At 42.5% G+C, this 24,016-nt stretch overlaps 1 protein-coding gene across 1 annotated transcript; it reads right to left on the reverse strand.

The window, feature by feature from the left end:
• Positions 1-1,257: 1,257 nt before the first annotated feature.
• On the reverse strand, positions 1,258-19,700 carry LOC129818750 (kinesin-like protein KIF2A). The gene is made up of 20 exons (XM_055874953.1): positions 19,506-19,700; positions 17,061-17,155; positions 15,929-16,057; positions 15,733-15,787; positions 14,660-14,791; positions 14,037-14,137; positions 11,548-11,643; positions 11,365-11,422; positions 11,033-11,195; positions 10,679-10,769; positions 10,456-10,519; positions 10,260-10,351; positions 9,901-10,043; positions 9,404-9,719; positions 8,865-8,932; positions 8,495-8,626; positions 6,700-6,844; positions 5,718-5,819; positions 3,688-3,823; positions 1,258-3,423 (listed from the first exon to the last, which is right to left on the reverse strand). Exons 1-20 carry the CDS (start codon positions 19,567-19,569, stop codon positions 3,338-3,340), a joined length of 2,268 nt encoding a protein of 755 aa, XP_055730928.1. The 5' UTR covers positions 19,570-19,700; the 3' UTR covers positions 1,258-3,337.
• Positions 19,701-24,016: the final 4,316 nt, after the last annotated feature.

The following is a 24,016-nucleotide window of genomic DNA, read 5'->3' on the forward strand; positions in this document are numbered from 1 at the left end:
CAAATCGATCCCGTTCCAGAGTACAGGCCTCTGTGTAACGCTCATTCCTTCGATGATAAACGCGAATCCGACCATCACCCCTGGTGAGACAAAACCACTACTCGTCAGTGAAGAGCACTTTTTGCCAGTCCTGTCTGGTCCAGCGACGGTGGGTTTGTGCCCATAGACGACATTGTTTCTGGTGAGGACCTGCCTTACAACAGGCCTACAAGTCCTCAGTCCAGCCTCTCTCAGCCTATTGCGGACAGTCTGAGCGCTGATGGAGGGATTGTGCGTTCCTGGTGTAACTCGGGCAGTTGTTGTTCCCATCCTGTACCTGTCCCGCAGGTGTGATGTGCCGATTCTGTGCAGGTGTTGTTACACGTGGTCTGCCACTGCGAGGACGATCAGCTGTCCGTCCTGTCTCCCTGTAGCGCTTTCTTAGGCGTCTTACTGTACGGACATTGCAATTTATTGCCCTGGCCACATCTGCAGTCTTCATGCCTCCTTGCAGCATGCCTAAGGCACATTCACACAGCTGATCAGGGACCCTGGGCATCTTTCTTTTGGTGTTTAAACCCTTTATAATGAAGATCTGTGAAGTTATTTGGATTTTTCCGAATTATCTTTGAAAGACAGGGTCCTGAAAAAAGGACGTTCAGGGACACATTATTCAGTATCTGTTAGTCACATGTCTGTGGAACTTGTTCAGTTTGTCTCAGTTGTTGAATCTTATGTTCATACAAATATTTACACGTTAAATTTGCTAAAAATAAATGCAGTTGACAGTGAGAGGACGTTTCTTTTTTTTGCAGAGTTTATGTATGGGGGACAGGTGAAGGGGTAGTCATTCAGATATCATGTCAACCCCTATTATTTTACAGAGTGAGACCATATAACTTATGTGAGTTGTTATTTTACTTCTGAACTAATTTAGGCTTGCCTAAACAAAGGGGGTGAATACTTATGCAACGACTATATTTTAGTTATTTAATTTGTAAAACTGTTTTTAAAAAATGTCACTTTGACATTATGGAGTATTATGGAGTGTAGATCAATGACAAAAAAAATGCAATTAAATATATTTCAATCCCACTTTGTAAAGCACCAAAATGTGAAAAAAGTTCCAAGGTGTAGACATTCTATAGGCACTGTATATGTTAAAATAAAGTTAGCCTACCACCCCAAAAAATACATACAATTGTTGTGACTGGAGATTGTGGTCTGTAAGGATGTCAACGTCTGAATAATTCTTGTCAGAACACATACAGCAGAAGGGTCGGTCAGGTGGTTCTTTATTCTTTAAGCCAGGCAGTTACATCTGATGCACACATCAATTATCATAAGGTACCGTAGTCAAGTTCTAGTTACACTGCAGCAGCTAGGTCCAAACTCAGTCCTTTTCATCACTATACATCTGTACCTCCATATTCCCTTTTATAAACAACTTTAAAATGGGATGGGGGGGAGAAAAGAGAGACTTTTTTACAAGATTCATAGTACGAGGGTATTTCTTCAGTTAATAGCACATTGATTGCCTTGTAAACAGAACGGACAGATGCGACTGGGCTTGTTAAGAGGCAGGTTGGTACATATAAATATTTATCCTAGCTAGTAACACATACAGCAGTTTTATACAAGCTAGTCATTAGAAGCATTTGTAAGACAGTGTTTCCCCAATATTCTTAGGAGAGGCACAATGTCCCTCAAAAACAACATCAGAAGGTTGAAGCCACTGAACATTTCAACCAGTCTTTTTAGATGTGAAGGGTGGCACGCCTTGCCTAAAGAAATGGTTGGGAAACTGTTGGAGAAGGTCGTAAAGAGTAGTGCATTTATGTACAGTAGACACACGAGGGTGCAGTTGGTTTATGTAAGGGATAATCAACAAGGGGCTATGCGTTCTATGACCTTCCATGGAGTTGCATTATTTTCCAGAGAACGCTTAGAGCCCGAGTTAATTATCCCTTTCATACAATGGTTATAATTTAACACATTTGCCGATAGAAATGTGTTAATTTGCTTTTAGAAATTTGTTCAACATCCACTGAAGTAGCTAGCAAGTTTACTACATAGCTACAGTAGTTGCCTTGGTAACCAAACAAACAGACTCGCTAGTTTAGCTAACTAAACCATCAGTCCTAGCTTGCTATTATGAAAATCGAATTCAACAATGCCAATAATGTTTTCAATTCGACTTTTGCTTTCAAAAGCAGTTCAAACATAGAACACGTAAGAATGAACTATAGCCATTGAATTCTACCGTGCAGATATACCGTGTGTTATAGGGAAATAATGCACGCTCTAGAATGCCCTTCAAGCCAAACAGAAACGAGTATTCAACAACTCCATGGTATAAAGTACAATCACAGCTGGTTTGTGCATGCATGCATCTGGTTGGCTCCCAGACCAACACATGATCACTTCCTCAACCTATATAGGCTACATGATCAGAACAGGTGGTCAGAAATGTATTTCCTACTAAATCAGTGTTTGTTGCTCTTGGCCCTGTAGAGTTGAATACAGTGTGTGCAGGCTTTTGCCCCAACCTAGCACTAACACATCTAATTCAGCTGATCACGGTATTGTTGATTTGTTGAGTCAGGTGTGTTAGTGCTGGGCTAGAAAGAAAGCCTGCACACACTAAAACTCTCCAGGAGCATGATTGAATACGGTAGTTAAGTTACTAAATAAATACGTTGTTTTGATTCTTAAAATTGGCTGGAGGTAAAATCGATTATATCTTACAGTTGGTCTTATAAAAAGGTGCATAAAAGAAATCCTTCCCCCTTTTCTTTGTTTAAATGAAAATCGGTCAATAGTTGTTTCACCACATGGGTAATGTATCTATGTACATACATGGAAAGAAGAGAGAATCTGCCCTCGGTTTAACAGATGGATAAATGGATGGATAGATGGATGGAGGCTATTTACAAGCAGCAATGAGAGCCTGTACATAGAGAATAGGGCAACACCTCATGATCCTTCAATCATAAAATACATCATAGCATTGATCTTATTTAGGTCTAAACAAATGTCTAAATCATTTGCTTGTAGAACAGTTGTTTCCAGATGTTTTGTGCTGTGACCCCTATTTCTTTAATGCCTTTAAATGTCAATATGCCTCTCTGGACAAATGAAACAATGCTTTAGGCCACAACCCATATTTAGATATCCACAACCCAATCCACAACCCAGTACCGCAATGGGCCCCGACCATCTTTTAGGGACCATGGCTAAGGACATCAGTTATGTCATGCTTATGACAGTCTCAAGTAGCCTTAATGTCAGAGGGTTCCAGTTAAGTGTTGAGATTAGTGACGTGTGTACGTACACGTGTGTGTTGGAACGTGTGTGTCTAAAGAGCGCGAGGCCTCTTGGGGTTGATCTGTTTGCTCGCCTGCTCCTCATCCTGGAGCGTAGAACGGAAACCCTTCACTTTGTCTGAGAGAGGGAAAGAGAGAAGGGAAGAAAGATGGGAGAAAAGGAGGGAGGAGAGGAAAGGAGGGAAGAGGGGAGGAAAGGAGGGGGGAGAGAGAGGAGGGAAGGAAAGAGGGAGGATGGAAAAGGCTTAGATATAATCAGTAACATATGCTATGAAATTGTTTCTTTCTTGTTTCTTACTTCCAAATAACATGACATGAATCACAATTCATTTATTGATTGCTTAGTTCTGATCTAGAACCGGTTATTAGAACCCCATATTACCTCTGAGCTCAATGAGGATGTCTATCTTCTGATCCAGGATCTGTTCTAGCTGCGTAGCGTAGGAGTCTACGTCGTAGTCCACTTCCTCTGTCATCTCCAACAGAACCTTCTCATCCTCCAGCCAGCGGATAGACTCCTGCACCGGACATAGACAGGAACACACACATAGAATGAAATGCCTACTCTGAACTAATTTATAAACTCAGCAAAAAAAGAAACGTCCCCTTTTCAGGACCCTGTCTTTCAAAGATAATTCGTGAAAATCCAAATAACTTCACAGATCTTCATTGTAAAGGGTTTAAACACTGTTTCCCATGCTTGTTCAATGAACCATAATGAACATGCACCTGTGGAACAGTCGTTAAGACACTAACAGCTTACAGACGAATGGCAATTAAGGTCACAGTTATGAAAACTTAGGACACTAAAGAGGCATTTCTACTGACTCTGAAAAACACCAAAAGAAAGATGCCCAGGGTCCCTACTCATCTGCGTGAATGTGCCTTAGGCATGCTGCAAGGAGGCACGAAGACTGCAGATGTGGCCAGGGCAATAAATTGCAATGTCCGTACTGTGAGACGCCTAAGAAAGCGCTACAGGGAGACAGGACGGACAGCTGATCGTCCTCGCAGTGACAGACCACGTGTAACAACACCTGCACAGAATCGGCACATCCGAACATCACACCTGCGGGACAGGTACAGGATGGCAACAACAACTGCCCGAGTTACACCAGGAACGCACAATCCCTCCATCAGCGCTCAGACTGTCCGCAATAGGCTGATAGAGGCTGGACTGAGGGCTTGTAGGCCTGTGTAAGGCAGGTCCTCACCAGAAACAACGTCGCCTATGGGCACAAACCCAGCGTCGCTGGACCAGACAGGACTGGCAAAAAGTGCTCTTTACTGACGAGTCGCGGTTTTGTCTCACCAGGGGTGATGGTCGGATTCGCGTTTATCGAAGGAATGAGCGTTACACAGAGGCCTGTACTCTGGAGCGGGATCGATTTGGAGGTGGAGGGTCCATCATGGTCTGGGGCGGAGTGTCACAGCATCTTCAGACTGCCTGCAATGACAACAAGCTCAGTCTCAACGCTGTGCGTTACAGGGAAGACATCCTCCTCCCTCATGTGGTACCCTTCCTGCAGGCTCATCCTGACATGACCCTCCAGCATGACTATGCCACCAGCCATACTGCTCATTCTGTGCGTGATTTCCTGCAAGACAGGAATGTCAGTGTTCTGCCATGGCCAGCGAAGAGCCCGGATCTCAATCCCATTGAGCACGTCTGGGACCTGTTGGATCGGAGGGTGAGGGCTGGGCCATTCCCCCCAGAAATGTCCGGGAACTTGCAGGTGCCTTGGTGGAAGAGTGGGGTAACATCTCACAGCAAGAACGGGCAAATCTGGTGCAGTCCATGAGGAGGATATGCACTGCAGTACTTAATGCAGCTGGTGGCCACACCAGATACTGACTGTTACTTTTGATTTTGACCCCCCCCCCATTTGTTCAGGGCCACATTATTCCATTTCTGTTAGTCACATGTCTGTGGAACTTGTTCAGTTTATGTCTCAGTTGTTGAATCTTGTTATGTTCATACAAATATTTGCACATGTTAAGTTAGCTGAAAATAAACGCAGTTGACAGTGAGAGGACGTTTCTTTTTTTGCTGAGATTATTAAGAAGCAAAGTGTAACGAAGCATCGTTCTTGTTTGGAACAATCTCACTGCATTTGACCTAACAAAACGGCATGAAAACGTATAGTGAATCTAACAGCGAGGAGAAGGAACTGTGCTGATCGAGTGACATGTTGCAAGGCTTGTTGTGTGTGGGAAGCAGCCACAAGAGCAGAAAGGAGACAACGGAATAAACTATAAAAACAGACATTACGCGGCTGAATGGCGGTTCAAAATATTGCATGCAATATGGATCCCTTGCGATATGGATTTTGCACATGTTAAAATTGCGATTTCGATGGCAATTCGATTCATTGTGCAGCCCTACTGTGAACTATATGTGTGTGTGTGTACCTGAAACACAGCTCGGTGGTCTTCCAGCACCTGGTCTTCCATCTCCACCAGCTGAGACACAGCCTCATGAAAGGTAAAGAGCTGGGGGGACACCTCCTCTTCCTGGAGAGGAGAGAGAGAGAGACGCAACAGAGGGAGGGGAGAGAGAGGGGGGGTGAGATAGAAGGATAAAGAGAAAGAGAGATGTAGAGAAAAAAGAGAACAGAGAAAATAAATGTTATATTGTACTATCAACTCATTCTAATACTTGACAATAAATCAGTGTATAAGCCAGTATATACAGTGACCTCCACTAATATACCCTTGGTAAATATGAGCAAAACGGGCTATGAAAAGAATTCTCCAGCTGTGATGCTTGGAGGTTTTTTTGGCCACAAACCATCCTCCTCACCGTGCATGGGGTCAATATCTACACACGTCCTCTTCCAGGCAGATTGTTAGCATCTCCAGCTGCTTTAATCATCTTAATTATTGCCCTAATAGTGGAAATGGGCAGTTTCAACCGTTAAGCTATTTTCTTATAGCCATTTCCTGATTTGTGCAGCTCAACAACCTTTTGTCGCACATCATTACTGTATTCTCGGGTCTTTCCCATAGTGATGGATGACTATGGGAACTTGGCCTGTGTGTCACCTCATATTTATACCCCAGTGAAACAGGAAGTCATGACTTACCACTTAAGTGTTCCTATTCACTCAGGTGAACTTAAAAACGTAAAATTTGAAAGGGAATATACTTAAATTAGATTTTACTCATAAGAATTTCTAGGGGTGCCAATAATTGTGGCACATATGTTTCGGAGAAAAATATTTAAAGGTTAGATTTTTGTGAATATTTTGAATGAAAGACCAAGAGGATAAACAGCAAAGACATTTTTTTCACAGCCCGTTTTGCTCATATTTGCCAAGGGTGCCAATATTAGTGGAGGGCACTGTACAGGGGTAACTGGACAGTAGGTGTGTGTGTGTGTGTGTTTTCTTACGTTTTGTTCACAGAGCAGTTTGAGGTCATCCCTCTGAGGAGAGCTGCCGACCCCCCACTGAGCCTCCAGGACCTCTAGCTGGGTGATGCTGTGTCCTCCCCGCCCCTCCATCATCACCCCTGGGTCCACAGTCAGCTCCTTCACCCTGTTGATGCACACAAACACCACACACAGACACACACACACAGGCACGCAAGAACACACATGTACGCACACACATTCGCAAGCACACACATTAGTCGTTTTCCCTGACCACATGATCTGACTTTATGATTGTTTAAAACAGTCAATGAACCAATGGGAACGAATGGAGACATTCTTAGGCAGGAGTGTGACGGACAAGCTATGAAAGAAAAACATGAAAAACTAAAAAACTGCTTCTGAAATTAATGTATGAAAGAGTTAAACATATAAGCATGCGACAATTCAGCAATGACAAACTGAAACTGAAGGTTAAAGGTCATGAACAGTCAAAATCATGTTTTTCATGAAATGCATGATATTTGAATAAAATCAGATCAAACTGTGAAAAATGACTGTTGCTTCTACATTGATAAAGTTTGATCATAAAGTTACTGGCCCCCTCCCATGTGTCAAACGCTTGTATTCAGGAGGCGGGATTAATAAGGGTTTAGGGTGACATCACCCTAACTCTCTCATTTTAATACACCAATGGTAACATGATATTCTCTTATCTAATTTAAATAAGTACCGCCTTGTAACCAACATCGGAGAAGGCGTATTTTAAGAGGGGTGTGATTTATATAGCTAGATAGCTACTCAACTGGTGTCAAAATCTGTAGGTTGTCAGCAAACATAATTAAAAGTTTACCCTATTAATCTATGGCAAAGATACTTATATATATATATATGTCTGGTATTAGCTAGTTACTGGCTAGCTAGGTATTCAGCCAGCATGGAACAAAAGGGGGGGGTCGTTCAAAACTCTGGCTCAGTTGTCATTTTAACACATCCGTCAGTGCTGCTGTGAACCATATCACAAGATACATGCCGAACAGGAGATGTATAAAAATCATTGATGCAATGATTAAATCATTGATGCAAATTAAAGTTTGTTTGAGCTGCTTTGTGTATCACCAAATTTTCTTGAGATGATTTTACTGCTAAATTGCTCACTGCATCCAAGTTGCTTGACAGGTGTTTCAAAGAGCTGTCAGTCAAGGCGAGCTCATGAACAGCTCCCCGTCCACTTAGCCTGTCTTTTCAAACTTCCTGGTAGTTAGCCATGAGAAAAAAATAACATGTTCTACAATTTGAAGCATTTCTATTCACAACAAATATTATGGGTGATATTTTAGTCACTCAAAAGGATATTTTACATGGGAATCAGAATGACTGTTTGGAACCTTTACATAAATTACATCAGTGCAGGTTAAATAAATTATATAAATAAAAAAAATAAAAACGGAAACAAGCTGAAAAACATGAGGCCGTGCAGGTTTGTAGCCATCCCTTACTTTTATGGTAACCAGACATTAGCAACACTTAAGTCAATGGAAAGGGGGACTTAGGAGTAAAAAAATAAGAGTAGGTAAAAGTTACCCCTAACCACTGGTCCAGGATCAGAGCGATATTTTCTTTATGGCCTGACTGGCCTTATAGTTATTATAAGGTTACAGTTCATCTGATCCTAGATCTGCGGTTAGGAGTATCCTCTCACGAGAGTCAAATGAGAGGATGGGTTTGTATGTGAGCTAGTGGAGATCACAAACATAGGAACGAAGAAGATGAAGTAAGTACGGTAGGTAAGAGATTGAGAGGAGAGAGGAGAGACCTGGTGGGAGAGGTGGGAAAGTCATCGTACTCGTAGGTATTAGTGGGGGAGAGCTCAGCACGACTCCCCCCTCCACCACCCTGCTGCTGGGAGAAGGGGATGTCTGATGGGCTGATCCCAAACTCCTTCACTCTGGAGAGGGGGAGAGAGACACACAAAAAGAGACGGAGAAGATCCAGTCAGGATAAGGTCTGATCATACATTAGAGGGTAAATGATTTGTCTCGTATCAAGAAGAGGGAGTGAGACGAGATAGAGAGGGGGAAGGTTATTCTGCAATGACAACTTGAATTAAACTTCTCCCATATCAACCAACAGTCTTAGTAATTAGTCGTTGGTGAGATGTAGACAGTCAGTTAGCGTGGTCTCACCTGTTGGCGTATCTCAGAGTGTTTAGAGTGTTTTCACAGGAAGCCATTCCAGGAGATATAGTGGCAATCTGTGGGGGGAAATAACAGTTACTACATCGTTAGAAAATCATCATAATCGTTGGTGCTTAATAAATAAACATCGAACCAGGCAGTTGTGAAGACCAGGAAGTGTTGAAGGGACAATCTGCTGTAGCTACATCCATTTTTTGGACTTATAAATGAATTATATATATAATTATGAATAATATAACTTCACGAGTTTAGTACCCCATCAGAACCCAAAATATAAGCTTGTTTTACTCTAAACAAAGTACATGTAAACAAACACTGTATAACCTCAAAACATGGTTAAAACTCTCATTTTGATATCATGGATGGTCAGTCCTTGCATCCATAGATCTGTCTGAATTTGAGAGTGGTTACAATTCTCCAGCCCCAACCCTCAGCTTTTTAGGAAACGGGGCGGTGAAAATGCCATTGTTATTGTTTCAACTGCTGATCGTCACTTTAAAGGAGATGTATGTACAGTATTATCTCACCATGCAGGTCCTGGAATTCTCCCCGATGAAGGAGTCTCTGAGAACCTGGGTCAGCTTGCTGGCTCTGAACGGGGTGTGGGGCTTGTTCCGACCCAGGGCTCTGATACACTCCTTGAGCGCCAGCAGGCTCTTGTTGATCTCGGCCCCCTCCAGGCGAGTCTGGCGGTCAGCGCTGGACGTGTCGGCCCCCCTCTCGTTCCCCGCCAGGTCGATCAGCGAGAACTTGCCGTGCATCTTCCCTCGCCGCCTCAGAATGATCTGGAACACAGCGTGGCTACGGGACGAGTGGGCGTTGGCCGAGGTCTGACCTGACGTCCTGGGAGAGAGGGAGAGATGGAGGGTGGAAGAGGAGGAGGAGCGAGAGATGATAGAGAGGGGGAGGGAGGGAGAGTAAGCAGCAGGAAATGACTGGCAGGAATATCAGATCTTTACAATAAGTTAACGCCAGTCAATTAAACCATCCCACTCCACCTCCTACTCGCCCTCTGTGGTTTTACCTGCAGCTGTTTCCAACCTCTATGAGTTTGAGGACGTCTTCAGTACATTTGACGTCTCTCTCCTGCAGCCCCACCACCTGCACCTGCTGCTTCCCATCCTCCAGAACCCTCAGCTTGGCTTTCCGGTTCAGCAGGTCAAACACCTAGAGAAGCGCAACACAACCATACGGCCAGGTTAACACAACCACAACCGTCCTTCAGCACACGCAGTTTGGCTTTACGGTTCAGCAGGTCAAACACGTACAGAACCACAACCACAAACACGGTCATATAAAACACAGTCGACACAGCCACCCTCCAGGCTTTACGGTTCAATATAGGGGGCTTGAAGATGCATGTATTGTGGTGACTCCACTTGCCTTCCCACTGTAGATCTCAAAGAAGGTGGCATAGACATTGAGGTCCAACTTCTTGTAGTTTGGCTTCTTCAGCATGAGAAACACGTCTCTCGCTGCAAAGAGAGAAAGGGCTTCACTGAAGAGACACAGCTTCACGCAAATACACAGAAAGAGCACGTTTTGAACTAAAGAGAGAGACATTGTGTAGTGTTCGTACCAGCCAGTGCGTAGATCCCTTTAGAACAGTCCTGGTTCTTCCCAGAGAAGTCTCCTCCCATAGTCTGAAAGGGAAAGAAGTGAGCTTATCTCCCAAAACGAAGGCAATGTGCCCCCCAAAAAAAGAAAGCCTAGAAAGCGCTTGCTAGCATACAGCATTATCAAGTTAGCGTTCAAGTGTTAGCCGACACGCGCGGGAAGTGATCATCATCGGTGCCACTCACATGCGTTTTCCCACTTCCGGTCTGTCCGTAGGCGAAGCAGGTGGCCATTCCCCTCTCAAAGATGGTCTCCACCAGTGGTCGGGCGGTGAACCTGGGGACAGGGAGTCAACATGAACGGTTGACTTGAAAAGATAGTTCATCCAAATCACAGTAAAGATACTCTAAATGACAATATTAAACTTTGAACTCACACTTTCAAATAAAACCCGTGTTATGTCAACGGGAGTTTTGACACACAGACACACATCTCCAGTTAGAATTCGTCCCAGTACACGTGATCATTTGTGTTATTGAAAAAAACGTACCTCCGCACCAGACGCTATTACCGCTTGGGAGTTGAGAAGGGAAACTTACCGGTAGACCATGTCATTGTCGGCGCTGTCGTCAAAGGCATAATCGAAGCGGAAGGTCTGGTTCTCCAGGTACCTGGTCAGGTCCACCTTCTGCTTGGGTTCATGGACCATCACCACGTCCTTACTGGGGATGGTAATCACATCCAGGTCCTTCATAGTCAACTCTGGGGGGGGAGAGTTCTGAATAAACCACTGCAACATTTTGAAACATAAATCATGTGTCCATGCGAATGTGTGAGGAGTGCGATGCTTATGCTGCTGCTAAACCTCTGCATGTAAAATACCATGTAACCCGAAAGTTGGTGTCCTGCGTTCGATTTATGAAATTTGTACCTTTCTTATTGAGGGGCCGTGCTCGTACACACACACATATCCTGTGCTCCTCATCGATCTGAAAGTGGAAACAATGTCATACAAGACGGGATTTCGTTAGTGGCCAATGAAGACGTGTCATCACTCTATGAAAATAGACCTGCGCCTAACCAGTTTAGCAGACAGATATAGATATAAACGTACCAGATCAGCGGTGGTTAGAGGCCTGTAGTCCAGACTGGCTCTGAAGTCTCTGATCATACACATGATCTCATAGTTAGGCACAGTGACATCTACCTCCTGGGAGAGAACGGCACAGTCAACAGTGTGTGTGTGTGTGTGTTAATGATGCGTGGGTTACCGCAGTCCCCGCGGATATATTGTGTGGAGGAAAGGCGGGTTGAATAAAGAAAAAACAATGAATAAAAAAATCCATAAATGGTGCAGTTTATACTTATATAAGCTACATTGAGGATTTTCTTTCATTATTTTAAGCTATCTGGTATTAGCAAGTAAGCCTAAGCTTTAGGGCCTAACTGTACACGCGCCAAATAGCCTACACCCCAAAAGCCAAATGCTTTTGGGAACACACAGAAAAAGATAACGTCATCTACGGAGGAGAAAGGACACTGTAGGACTTTAATTCAATAAGAGAAAAGCTACGAAATGGAGAGTTGAAAATAAAGAGAAGGGAGGGCCAGAAAAGTCATGTTTGGGAAAGATTTGGTGATGTGGTAAAAGAGGATGATAGCAGTGATGATTGTGAGGCGCCATGGTCACAAGACGGGGAGTTCAAAATGGGCCTATGGCACGTCAAGGGAACTTGGCCTTCTGTTCAGATTGGTTAAATGGAAAGTGAAATCTGGACACTGACTGTAGGTCTATAACCTCACATAGCCTTAATATTAACTCCTTCAGAATCAAGCATTTCTTGCAGTAAAAGGATACACCAAATGTAGGCCACATTCTGACTCGGGAACAGAAGATGATTTATTTCTGATTTATTTACGTGATTTATTTCTTTCAGCATCGTGAGAGAATGCAAATGTGCAGTTTGATACCATCTGTAGAGGTGCTATCTTTATTAGCATAACATAAGCCGATTGTATTTCAACCGCATAAAATATGCATCCGAGCCAAACTGAAATCTTATCAGAAACATGAAGTCATTTGGAAATGACCTTTTTTTATTTGAATTATTTTTGCATTTTATCCCGGTCCCTAAACGTCTTTGACGTTTGACAGAGAAAATGACAGAGAAAATGTTACCGATGTCAACTAGATTGAAGCATTCATTCTATCGATGTATGATCTTATTCTGGTGAGCAAGGGTTTATTTAGTCTTCTAGGGCAACATATAATGACAGAAGAGAATCTGCATGTATCTAATTATAGACGAGTTAACTAACAAATAGCCTACCAAAATGTCGGAAATTATAAGCAGAAACATACACAATATTTACAAAACCCCTTCAAATGGGTGGATTCGGCTATTTCAGCCACACCTGTTGCTGACAGATGTATAAAATCGAGCACGCCGCCATGCAATCTCCATAGACAAACACTGACAGTAGAATGGCCCGTACTGAAAAGCTCAGAGACTTTCAACGTGGCACCGTCATAGGATGACAGCTATCTAACAAGTCAGTTCGTCAAATCTCTGCCCTGCTAGAGCTGCCCTGGTCAACTGTGAGTGCTGTTATTGTGAAGTGGAAATGTCCAGGAGCAACAACGACTGAGCCGCAAATTGGAAGGCCACACAAGCTCACAGAACGGGACCGACAAGTGCTGAAGCGCGTAAAAATTGTCTGTCCTCGGTTGCAACACTCACTACTGAGTTCCAAACTGCCCCTGGAAGCAACGTCAGCACAAGAACTGTTCGTCGGGAGGTTCATGAAATGGTTTCCATGGCCGCACATAAGCCTAAGATCACCATCCGCAATGCCAAGCGTCGGCTGGAGTGGTGTAAAGCTTGCCTCAGTGGAAACGTGTTCTCTGGAGTGATGAATCATGCTTCACCATCTGGCAGTCCGACGGATGGATCTGGGTTTGAATAATGGATTTAATGTGGGATGTTCAAAGTTTCTGATCTTTTTTTAAACCCAACCCTGATCTGTACTTGGTCTTCATGGTGCCCCTTGCTTGGTGGTGTTGCAGACTCTGGGGCCTTTCAGAACAGGCGTATATACACTGAGATCATGTGACAGATCATATGACACTTAGATTGCACACAGGTGGACTTTATTTAACTAATTATGTGACTTTTGAAGGTAATTGGTTGCACCAGATTTTATTTAGGGGCTTCATAGCAAAGGGGGTGAATACATATGCACGCACCACTTTTCCCTTTTTTGTTTTTTGTATAATTGTTTAATTTCACTTCACCAATTTGGACCATTTTTTTGTATGTCCATTACATGAAATACAAAAATAAAAATCCATTTAAATTACAGGTTGTAATGCAACAAAATAGGAAAAATGCCAAGGGGGATGAATACTTTTGCAAGGCACTGTAAATCGGGCAAAAGAAAATCCTTCGCCCCATGTCAAAAGATTGTTCCACCGTCTCTGCTGACTGTAGCCTACAGGCATTTTCTCTATTAGCGGTTTAGGGTTGGTTGCAGGCATCAGATTTATACTTTATCACATATTCAGTAGTCGGGCGGTTGTGGGTGAGCAAACTGTGCCCCTACCTGTGCCTTCTTCTCTCTCAGCTCCTGTTGTTGCAGCCGCCTTCTCTCTCGTTTCTCCTGCAGTTTCTCCACCTCCTTCACACAGTTGGATTTCCGCCGCGCTGAACCCGTACAGGGTAGGAAAACACAATTATCAAAAAGAATCCAGCATAAATGTATAATAGTGGTCCATTTTCATTTCTACTGCCCCTTTTCAATACACTTCAAAGCTCTTCAGAGGCAAATACACAAGGCAACAAAAGGATAAAACCATGACCGCTAAGCAACACATTCAATAAACTCATAACCCCCCCCCCCCCCCCCCCCCCCCCCCCCCCCCCCCCCCCCCCAGCCGGAATAGAGCGCAGCTCAGCTCAGTGAAAGAGCTATTCTCTGGCTGTCTCTGTATTCTCTCAGCAGTACAGCTGGACTAATAGGCCAATCTGTGTCTGTCTGCCTGGGAGCATTAGATCACTGGTCATGTGTCCCATCATCATAACCCACCAGACTCAACATCACGTCTCATCACAGCTCCAATCGGAGATTTACACAAAAAAACGACTAGTTGTTAACATGGCAAATGTATTTAACAATAACCAGGACTATTTAGCGATACAAAGCTGCAGTGTGTTTGTGTGTATTACCGTTCTGCTGCTGTTGTAGTGTCATTTGCTGTGTCTGTAGGGCTGTGAGTGCTGCAGGTGGGGGTGGTTCTGGTTGGCTCTGCTGGTGCTGTATCTGACTGGGTCTGGCCCGCGTAGTCCCCACCGCTGCAGCTGGAAAGACACAACATACAGGACATTTTAGTCATGCATGTACATTTTGCTTAGTACATTTACATTTAGTACATGACATATTGTCTTTGGGCATCTCATCTTCTTATTGATGGCTTTTTAAATTCAGAATAGGAGTAATGACAGTCCCATATATGTCATCCTCAGGTGATTGTCAGTAAATGATCTTGACATTAATATGCTATCCCTCCCCAGACCCTCTCTCTCCTGTCCATCTGTGTATTTATCTATTTTAGACTGTTGCTACAGATATCATTTAGACCACAGGTGTCAAACTCATTCCACGGAGGGCCGAGTGTCTGCGGGTTTTCGCTCCTCCCTTGTACTTGATTGATGAATTAACATCACTAATTAGTTAGGGACTCCCCACACCTGGTTGTCTAGGGCTTTATTGAAAGGAAAAACCAAAAACCTGCAGACACTAGGCCCTCCGTGGAATGAGTTTGACACCCCTGATTTAGACGGTTGCTACAGATCTCTCTCTCGCTCTCTACAGATACCAAGGTCTCGCTCTTCCTCTCTCGTCTCTCTTTATCTCTCTATTGATCTCTCTGTCTCTCTCCCTCCAGATATCACAGTGCCTGACGGGTATTTTCACCACGTATTCACAGATGGCACACCTGTTGCTACTATTGAAACAGAAATAGAGATCTATTACTCTCATGGTACAGTGGGTCAGTAGGATGTTATGTAGCAGCCTGGTTAAACCAAGTGTACACCCAAAATGGCACCCTATTCCCTGTATAGTGCGCTACAGTTGACCAGAGCCCTATGGGCCCTGTTGAAATGCAGTGCATCATAAAGGGAATAGGGTGCCATTTGGGACACCGACGTAGTCTCGCGTTGACAGACTTCAAAAGTCTCGTCTTTGCTCAAGAACGTGAGGAGACTTGGAGATCAAAGTTCTGTTGAAGCTGTCTTGCCTCTGTTTTCTCTTGCTGGGGTTTCAGTCTTGGGGGGTGCTATTGTCCGTCGGTTCTACAAGAGACAAAGTAATACCATATGAACGTAAAGAAACAAACGGGACACATGAAAATAGCTAACACTTTCCCATGATTAAAGTATACTGTACAGACGTATGGCTTTTGGCCACAGCACAGTACACTATAAGAGAATGACCTTGGGTGGCTTGATTTGTTTGGCAGCAGAGGCGATAGAGGTGGCAGGAGGGGGGGTCTCAGGACTCTGTACTGCCTCCTCTTCAGGGGCCACATCTGGGTTCAGAGCAAATATGCTCTCCAGGTCAATCTGCATGGAAAGAGGGTGCAACGTACATGTTAAAACTCTGTTCCAGCCTCTCCAGCCTAATGTGTGTATGTATATACACACTGAGTGTACAAAACATGAAGAACACCTTCCTAATATTGAGTTACATCCCCTTTTGCCCTTGTGTCGAAAGTGTTCCACAGGGATGCTAGCCCATGTTGACTCCAATGCTTCCCACAGTTCTGTCAAGTTGGCTGGGTGTCATTTGGGTGGTGGACCATTCTTGATACACACAGGAAACTGTTGAATGTGAAAAACCCAGCAGCGTTGCAGTTCTTCCCACACTCAAAGCAATGCGCCTGGCACCTTCTACCATACCCCGTTCAAAGGTGTGTCATTCACCCTCTGAATGGCACACATACACAACCCATGTCTCAATTGTCTCAGGGCTTAAAAATACTTATTTGACCTGTCTCCTCCCCTTCATCTACACTGATTGAAGTGGATTTAACAGGTGACATCAATAAGGAATCATAGCGTTCACCTGGTCAATCTTCACCTGGTCAGTTTATGTTAAAAAAAAGTGCAGGTGTTCCTAATGTTTTGTCCACTCAGTGTATATCGGAGGGGTTGGGTGAAAAAAAACAGAAGACAAATGAACGTCTCGTATGGAATAATAAAGTAATCTCTTAACTCAGGAAAAGACAAGAATGGCACACATGTGCAGTGAGATTGATTAACAATTTACCAGTGACATTTAAGAAGTGAAATAGGCTACCATGTTAAAACGTGTAATCCGAAAGCGGGGCACGCACGCACAAACAAACTACTTAAAGGCATCCGTAGTCAAGCGGATTTGCTTGGTGTCCTAAAACTTTCAACGCTCCATCTGGTACAAGCTGATATGGGGTCAGACATGACTGATTAACACACATAACACACACACACACACACACACACACACACACACACACACACACACACACACACACACACACACACACACACACACACACACACACACACACACACACACACATAGTACCTCTTTCCCTTTCGTATCTCCATTCTCTATCCATTCCACCGTGACACTCTCGTTGTCTTCATTCAGTGATGTGACCATTGCCTGGTGGATTCGACCTGCAAGAAACATGTTATAAACATATACCAGCTTCAGTGTAGACTTCTACAGGTTAGAGAACCATGACATGATGGATTTGTGACCACATGACATGATGGATTTGTCCTGGCTGCCATAGATGGGAGAAAAAAGTTGTAGACTCATACAGTCATACACTCTGGCTATTGGAATTCAGCCAATGACCACGACACACTAGATCACACTGACCAAAGAGGATGGCGACGAGACCAGCCAAAATCGGCCAGTATGGGCAGAGGCCTTCAGTAACAGATGTGGCAATAACCCTGGATCTGATTGGTTGACATTTAAAAAAGCTTCACATGCATGGCAACATTTGACTGCTTCAAGGCCTTTCGTTATGTTACTGTACGTGCAAAATGGTTTGTTTCCATAATGTTTCTAGTGTCATGTCTCATTCTAAATAGCTATAGCTCTTCTTTTATGGATGAGCCCAAATTACTACAAACATAACAAAAATACAGTCAAACAGTTGGTTGAGCAGATCATTTAATTAAATCAAACAAGACAGGTTCATTGCTGCAGAATCACTAAGCGTGTGTATTTTGCTAGTCCTTCCCTGTAGGTAGAGCAGACGAGAATGTAAAAAAATAGCAACTGAACACTATTCACTTTAGACTAGCAAGGACTACTATGTAAAGAAGTAGCTATTAGGCTATTGTCAGTCAGTGGCTAGCTGACTAAAACTCAGCTATTTACGATGGGGTTGAGCGGCGACTAGTGCGGGAGGACTGGCCTTCCGATGTCACATAAAATTAATTCTTTATCAAAAACTATGGATTTCAGCACCCAAAGAATAGCCCGCAATTACACATGACAGTAAATAGGGGGAAACTGATAACGGATGAACAACATTGTAGTTACTCAACAATAATAACCTAATTGACAGAGCGAAAATAAGGAACCCTGTACAGAATACAAATATTCCAAAACATGCATCCTGTTTGCAACAAAGCACCAAAGTAATACTGCAGGAAATGTGGCAAAGCAATACACTTTTTGTCCTGAAGACAAAGTGTTATACTTTGGGCAAATCCAATACAACACATTACTGAGTACCACTCTCCATATTTTCAAGCATAGTGGTGGCTGCATCATGTTATGGGTAAGCTTGAAATTGTTAAGGACTGAGTTTTTCAGGATAAAAAAGAAACAGAATGGAGCTAAGCACAGGGAAAATCCGAGAGGAAAACCTGGTTCAGTCTGCTTTCCACCAGACACTGGGAGATCTTTCAGCAGGACAATAAACTAAAACTCAAGGCCAAATCTACACTGGAGTTGCTTACCATGAAGACAGTGAATGTTAGTCTTCACTGGCAGTGGCAGAGTTAGTCTTCACTTAAATCAGCTTAAAAATCTATGGCCTGAAAATCTAAGAACTGAAAATGGTTGTCTAGCAATGATCAACAACCAATTAGACAGAGCTTGAAAAATTTTGAAAAGAATAATGGGCAAATATTGCACAATCCAGGTGTGGATTTACCCAGAAAGACTCACAGCTGTAATTGTGATTCTAACATATATTGATTGACTCAGGGGGTTGAATACTTATCTAATCAAGATATATTAGTGTTTAATTGTTTTCATATTTTTTCACAAATGTTCGAATTTTTATTACACTTTGACATTACAGAGTATTCTGTGTAGATTGTTGACAAAAAAAATCTTAATTAAATCAATTTTAATCCCACTTTGTAACGCTTCAAAATGTGGAAGAATTAAGGAGTATGAATACTTTCTGAAGGCACTGTAGTACGTGTAACATAATGTAACTCAAGAGCTATGATCAAGGGCTAGGTTTAAAGGAGAATCGCCATATTCAACGTCTCATGTAAACCCAGATTCTGGTTCAGAGCTGACCGGTCTTCTGTGGCTATTCCCATTAAGACAGTTCCCTAAACGATATATACGGCTGAATCCAGTATCATTACCAGGCAGCCAGCACGGCCTATAACCGCACAGGTGGATGCATCCCTGCCAATATAAATCATCAATCCCTGTTAGCCGCCGGGTAGCTTCACCCAGTAATTGAGTAAAGGCTACAACTAGCTGGCTATAGCTACGTCATTCAAGGTAATAAAAACCGATTTGATTGACTGCCGCTATGTCAGACAGGGACCATGACAGTAGGATGAGAATGGGTCTAGTACCGAGCACAGATCTATATGCCATTGCTAGGCTAGGTATCCAACTCAGCACCCTGCCTGACTGGCTAGGCGCTGCCTTGAAGCAACAAAGATGATGTAGCTAACACGACAGCGCCTCAATGAAAAATGCATCTTTATCTAGCTAGCTAGCGGACGAGGAGAAAAAGAGATCTCACTGTCTTACCATCACTCCGTTTGATTTCCACGTAAATGCCAATGAGGATCTTTCCGAAGACAGCGACGGCCATCCCTCATGTGTGTAGTATGTGTGTGTATGTCTGTAGTATGGGGTGTGTATTTGTTTAATTGGAGGGGGACCAAGTCGCGCCGCAGAAAAGAGAAATCGGGAGGAGGTCAGGAGGATAGAGGGAAGCAGTGCGCATGCGCAAAGACTACCCTGCTCCATCAGAGTGGAGACGCATCCAAGAAGCGAGTTGTCTAACTAGCTACAATTGCTATATTTATGCGATTTTCTGTTGATGTGCATTTATATGGATGAAAAAGCAGCACGCTGAAATGTGTTCATTGCAAAATAAGAGGCTTATCGGGACTAATTCTATAAATGCGTTTAATTCACGATTTGTAACCAATGATTGAGTAATAGTCGATAAGTATAACATGTTTTATTATAAATGTTTATAATTCAAATAATTATTATATGCATTCATAAATATGATAATAATTCATACATTTTAAGTAAATAAAAAAATTGTTAACACATGGTTAAATGCTCTGTTTTGATTTAAATGTTAAAGGCCCAATGCAGCCGTTTAAGAAAAATAATCTATATCAAATTATTTCTAGGTAATAATTAAGTACCTTACTGTAATAGATTTCCATTAAAATGGGCGAAAATTGCTTTTTAGCAAAAAACTATTTCTAAGCAAGGATTTTGCTAAGACTGGCTGGGAGTAGTCTGAGTTGGGAGGGGGAAACTGAAAACGAACTGTTATTGGCAGAGAGGTTTAGAACTATCTTTTTATTGGTCTATTAACCAATTTAACACCTGGTGATGTCACCATAGAAAGCCGAAACTCCCGCCCATGCAAACCTGCTGATTAGAAAATTGTATTTTTAACCATCAAGATTGTAGATTGTATTTTCAACCAGCAACTATGAGGAAAGGGCATTGATAAAACATGTTCCCACTGTTACAGTGTTCGTTTCATCAGCTGTTGTACAATATGATATAAAACACAGGAAACATAATTTTTACTGCACTCGGCCTTTAATCTCCTCTTGTGTTCACCTGCACTTAATTGTTCTGAAAACCCAATCCAGAAGACCCACTAAGCACGGACCGACACAACGTCTTTTTTTGGTGCGGTCCGGACCGGCCTTGATTTCAACATCCATGGATGTTGATTCTTGGTCCAGACCGGAACCAATTATAGACATCTATGTTTCACAAGTTTGGACAGCACAGTACAGGCTAGCCGGCTGCCCAGGCTAGTCATCACAGTACAGTAGAGCACAGCAGAATACATTACATTACAGTCCAGTAAAGAAAAATAAGAGTATAGTACAGCACAATGCAGTAGAGTACAGTAAAGAAAAGTATAGTTCAGTACAGTATAATGTACTCTACTGAACTAAACTGTACTCTACTGAATTAAACTATACTGTACTGAATTAAACTCTACTGTACTCTACTGAATTAAACTTTACTGTAATGTACACTACTGTACTCTACTCTAGTGAATAAAACTCTACTGTCCTGTACCGTACTTTACTGTGCTCTACTGTACTGAGCTGTAACGTACTTTGCTGTTCAAACTTGTGACATTTCTGTAACCGTTACTGAGAACATTATTGTTGTTGACGTGGTCTGTTGGTTTATTCTGTAGGTTGGACTACTTTGAACATCATTGCTGCCAGTTTTGAAGCTTCTGAAAAAGCTAACATAAGTGTATGTGACAGATAACAGCAATAATAAATATTATATTTTGCAATGTTACTTGTCCCCTCTTTCCTATATTAAATGTATTAAAAAAATATTAGTGTGACATAATGTTTACTTCATTGAGAATGTATGTGCAGTTGAAATTTGGCCATAGAATCAATTACCAAAACAAGACGTATTTTCAACATCTGTAAATTATGTCTTTTCACCTTTCATTCAGAACCTACAATTAATCTAACGTCAATGTCTGTAAATATGTATTTTAGATCCATATTGTGTGCGTCGCAATAGCTGCATGGGAAGAACAATGTGTTTGCATCTCAATCAGTGATGCAGTCATCATTACACACATGGTCTCAGAATGCACCATTGTTTCGCCGTATGAGGGGCTACAAAGAATCACATTGTAGCGTAAGCAAAAAAACTACCACAACTATGTCATTAAGTAGCCTGGTCAGCCGCTATAGTGGGCGCAATGAATCTCCACTATCATCTGGGCATAATGTGCCCAGCTGGTAATACATTCGACCGGTCTGTACAAACACATCCTCCATTCAGGCTGCAAAGACATCGGTGTCCTCCATATCTAGCTTTAATGGCGTGCCGCCGAAAATAAAACAGGGGATATATGCGTACTGTTTTAATAAAACAATTTTCCAACGACATTCTCGGATTTTCAGACAACTTCCGGATGTTGCACACCGCATCCAGCCAATCAGGTTACAGCAGCCGGTTGTTTACCCCTGGCTAAACATGGAGCGCAACGTCAGGAAGTGGCATTAGGAAATAGCATTAGCCACTCTAACATGGTAGTAGAAAATTGTTTTACAGTATGCATATTTCCCCCGTTTTTTTCAGACGGCACGCCATAAAGCTAGTTAAGGAGGAAACTGATGCCTTTGCAGCCTGAATGGAGGATGTTTTATTACGAACCGGTCGTCGGGGGACATGAGTATGTTACCGGCAGGGCAATTTAAGCCCTGACAATAGTGGAGATCCATAGCGGCCACTAGCGGCTCCGCAGGCTAGTCAACATTTTCGTAAAAACAGCATTTTTTTTCTAGATCAAGTTGTTTTCTACAGAAAGTTAAACTCTTTTCACCACATTGACTATTGGAATGGATAATTACCTCTACTTATTTTCATCAAGTTAAGATCAACAAAAGAGAAAGTTGAATGGGGCCACTATAAAGTATGTGCAGGGTTTTGTGAGCAGGTGCAGTCAGATCATGTCATTCCCACGTTGGACCACACCACAGCAGCAGAGGGCCATCTAGGGGCCATCTCTCTCCGGGCCATGTTTCAAGACTTTACAAATACATCCTATTCTCACATACACTGTATCTGATTGGGAGATTCTGCCCAGAAAGTGAGAACAGAGGGATGCATTTTGAAAGTATATAAACAGGTCCATTACTTGTATTTCACATGTTGTTCCCGAAGAAAACTATAGTTTGGTGAGTTGCTGGTTAGTTTTGTGCTGTTGTAAATGTAATACCACTCATTAATATAGGTCAAACAGTTACAACCCTACACACTGTTAGTCACTCTGTGGATGATGATGGTGCATTTACAGTGACTCCCGGTGGCATGTAGCCTAGCGGTTAGAGTGTTGGGACAGTAACTGAATGGGTCTGGTTTAAATACCTGAGCCAACAAGATGAAACATCTGTCTACAGCAGGGGTGTCAAACTCATTTCGCATCGTGGGCCACATACGGCCTAGGGAGATGTCAAGTGTGCCGGACCATTAAAATTATACCATACTCTGCTATAAATAACCAAAATATCATGTCTTTCCTTTGTTTTGGTGTAAAGAAGCACAAGAACATTAGGAAAATATTGAAATTTAATGAACTATCCTTTTACAAAACATTTCATGAAACACCTCATATTTCCTTAGACAAATGTGCAATTTACTTTTATCATTCACAAATATGCATTGCAACTGATCCCACTGATTGTACAAAGGCACAAAACTTTAATTGGTACTGAAAAATATAGTAATGCACTTTAAGATTAAATGAGACTTTTAAAGAAAGGAATTTTTAAACCACTTACACATACAAAATCTAAATGTAATCCCTGCGTACACCTTACAAACTAAGGAGAGTGATTTTAAATGTGTAATGAAGAAAGTGTTCGCCTGTCCTGTAAATCTGTAAACTTCATACATGAAACATACATACACATACATTACATACTGAAAATTTATGGAGTTGTATGAACAGTAGAATTCCATCACACAACTTTTGTTTTGAAGCTGCTGACTAACATTAAAGTGCGCATTTTTTAAATCACCACAGTAAGGATTCATCTTCACAGAGCTGTATTCTTTCAATGCAAACAGTATCTAAGGCAGCATTTTAAAGGTGTTAGTCTAGTCTGGACTTGTATTTGTTCCTGAAACTTGGCATCTTTTGGCCTGTACAAGTGCATCAACACCAGGTGTCATGTCCTGACTAGCTGTCACTTTCAGAATGTCATTTAAGTGCTTGTTTGTGAGCCTTGAACGCATTTTTGTTTTATTGATATTCATCACTGAGAAAATTTGTTCACAAAGGTAGGTTGTCCCAAACATGCACAAAATTTTAGCAGCCAGGGCTGTTAATTTGGGGTACCCTGGTAGTAGATACTGATAAAATCTGTCCAGACCTACAGAGGCAAATTTGCCCTTCAAATCTGCATCACACTGCAAATCAATTATCTCTAGCTGAATTTCGACCAGCAGATCAGAAGCTTTAACTGTGAAAGGTGAGCGAAAAACTGAAAATTCTGTCTCAAGTTCACCAA

The sequence above is a fragment of the Salvelinus fontinalis genome, chromosome 21, assembly GCF_029448725.1.
Source record: "Salvelinus fontinalis isolate EN_2023a chromosome 21, ASM2944872v1, whole genome shotgun sequence".
NCBI lineage: Eukaryota > Metazoa > Chordata > Actinopteri > Salmoniformes > Salmonidae > Salvelinus > Salvelinus fontinalis.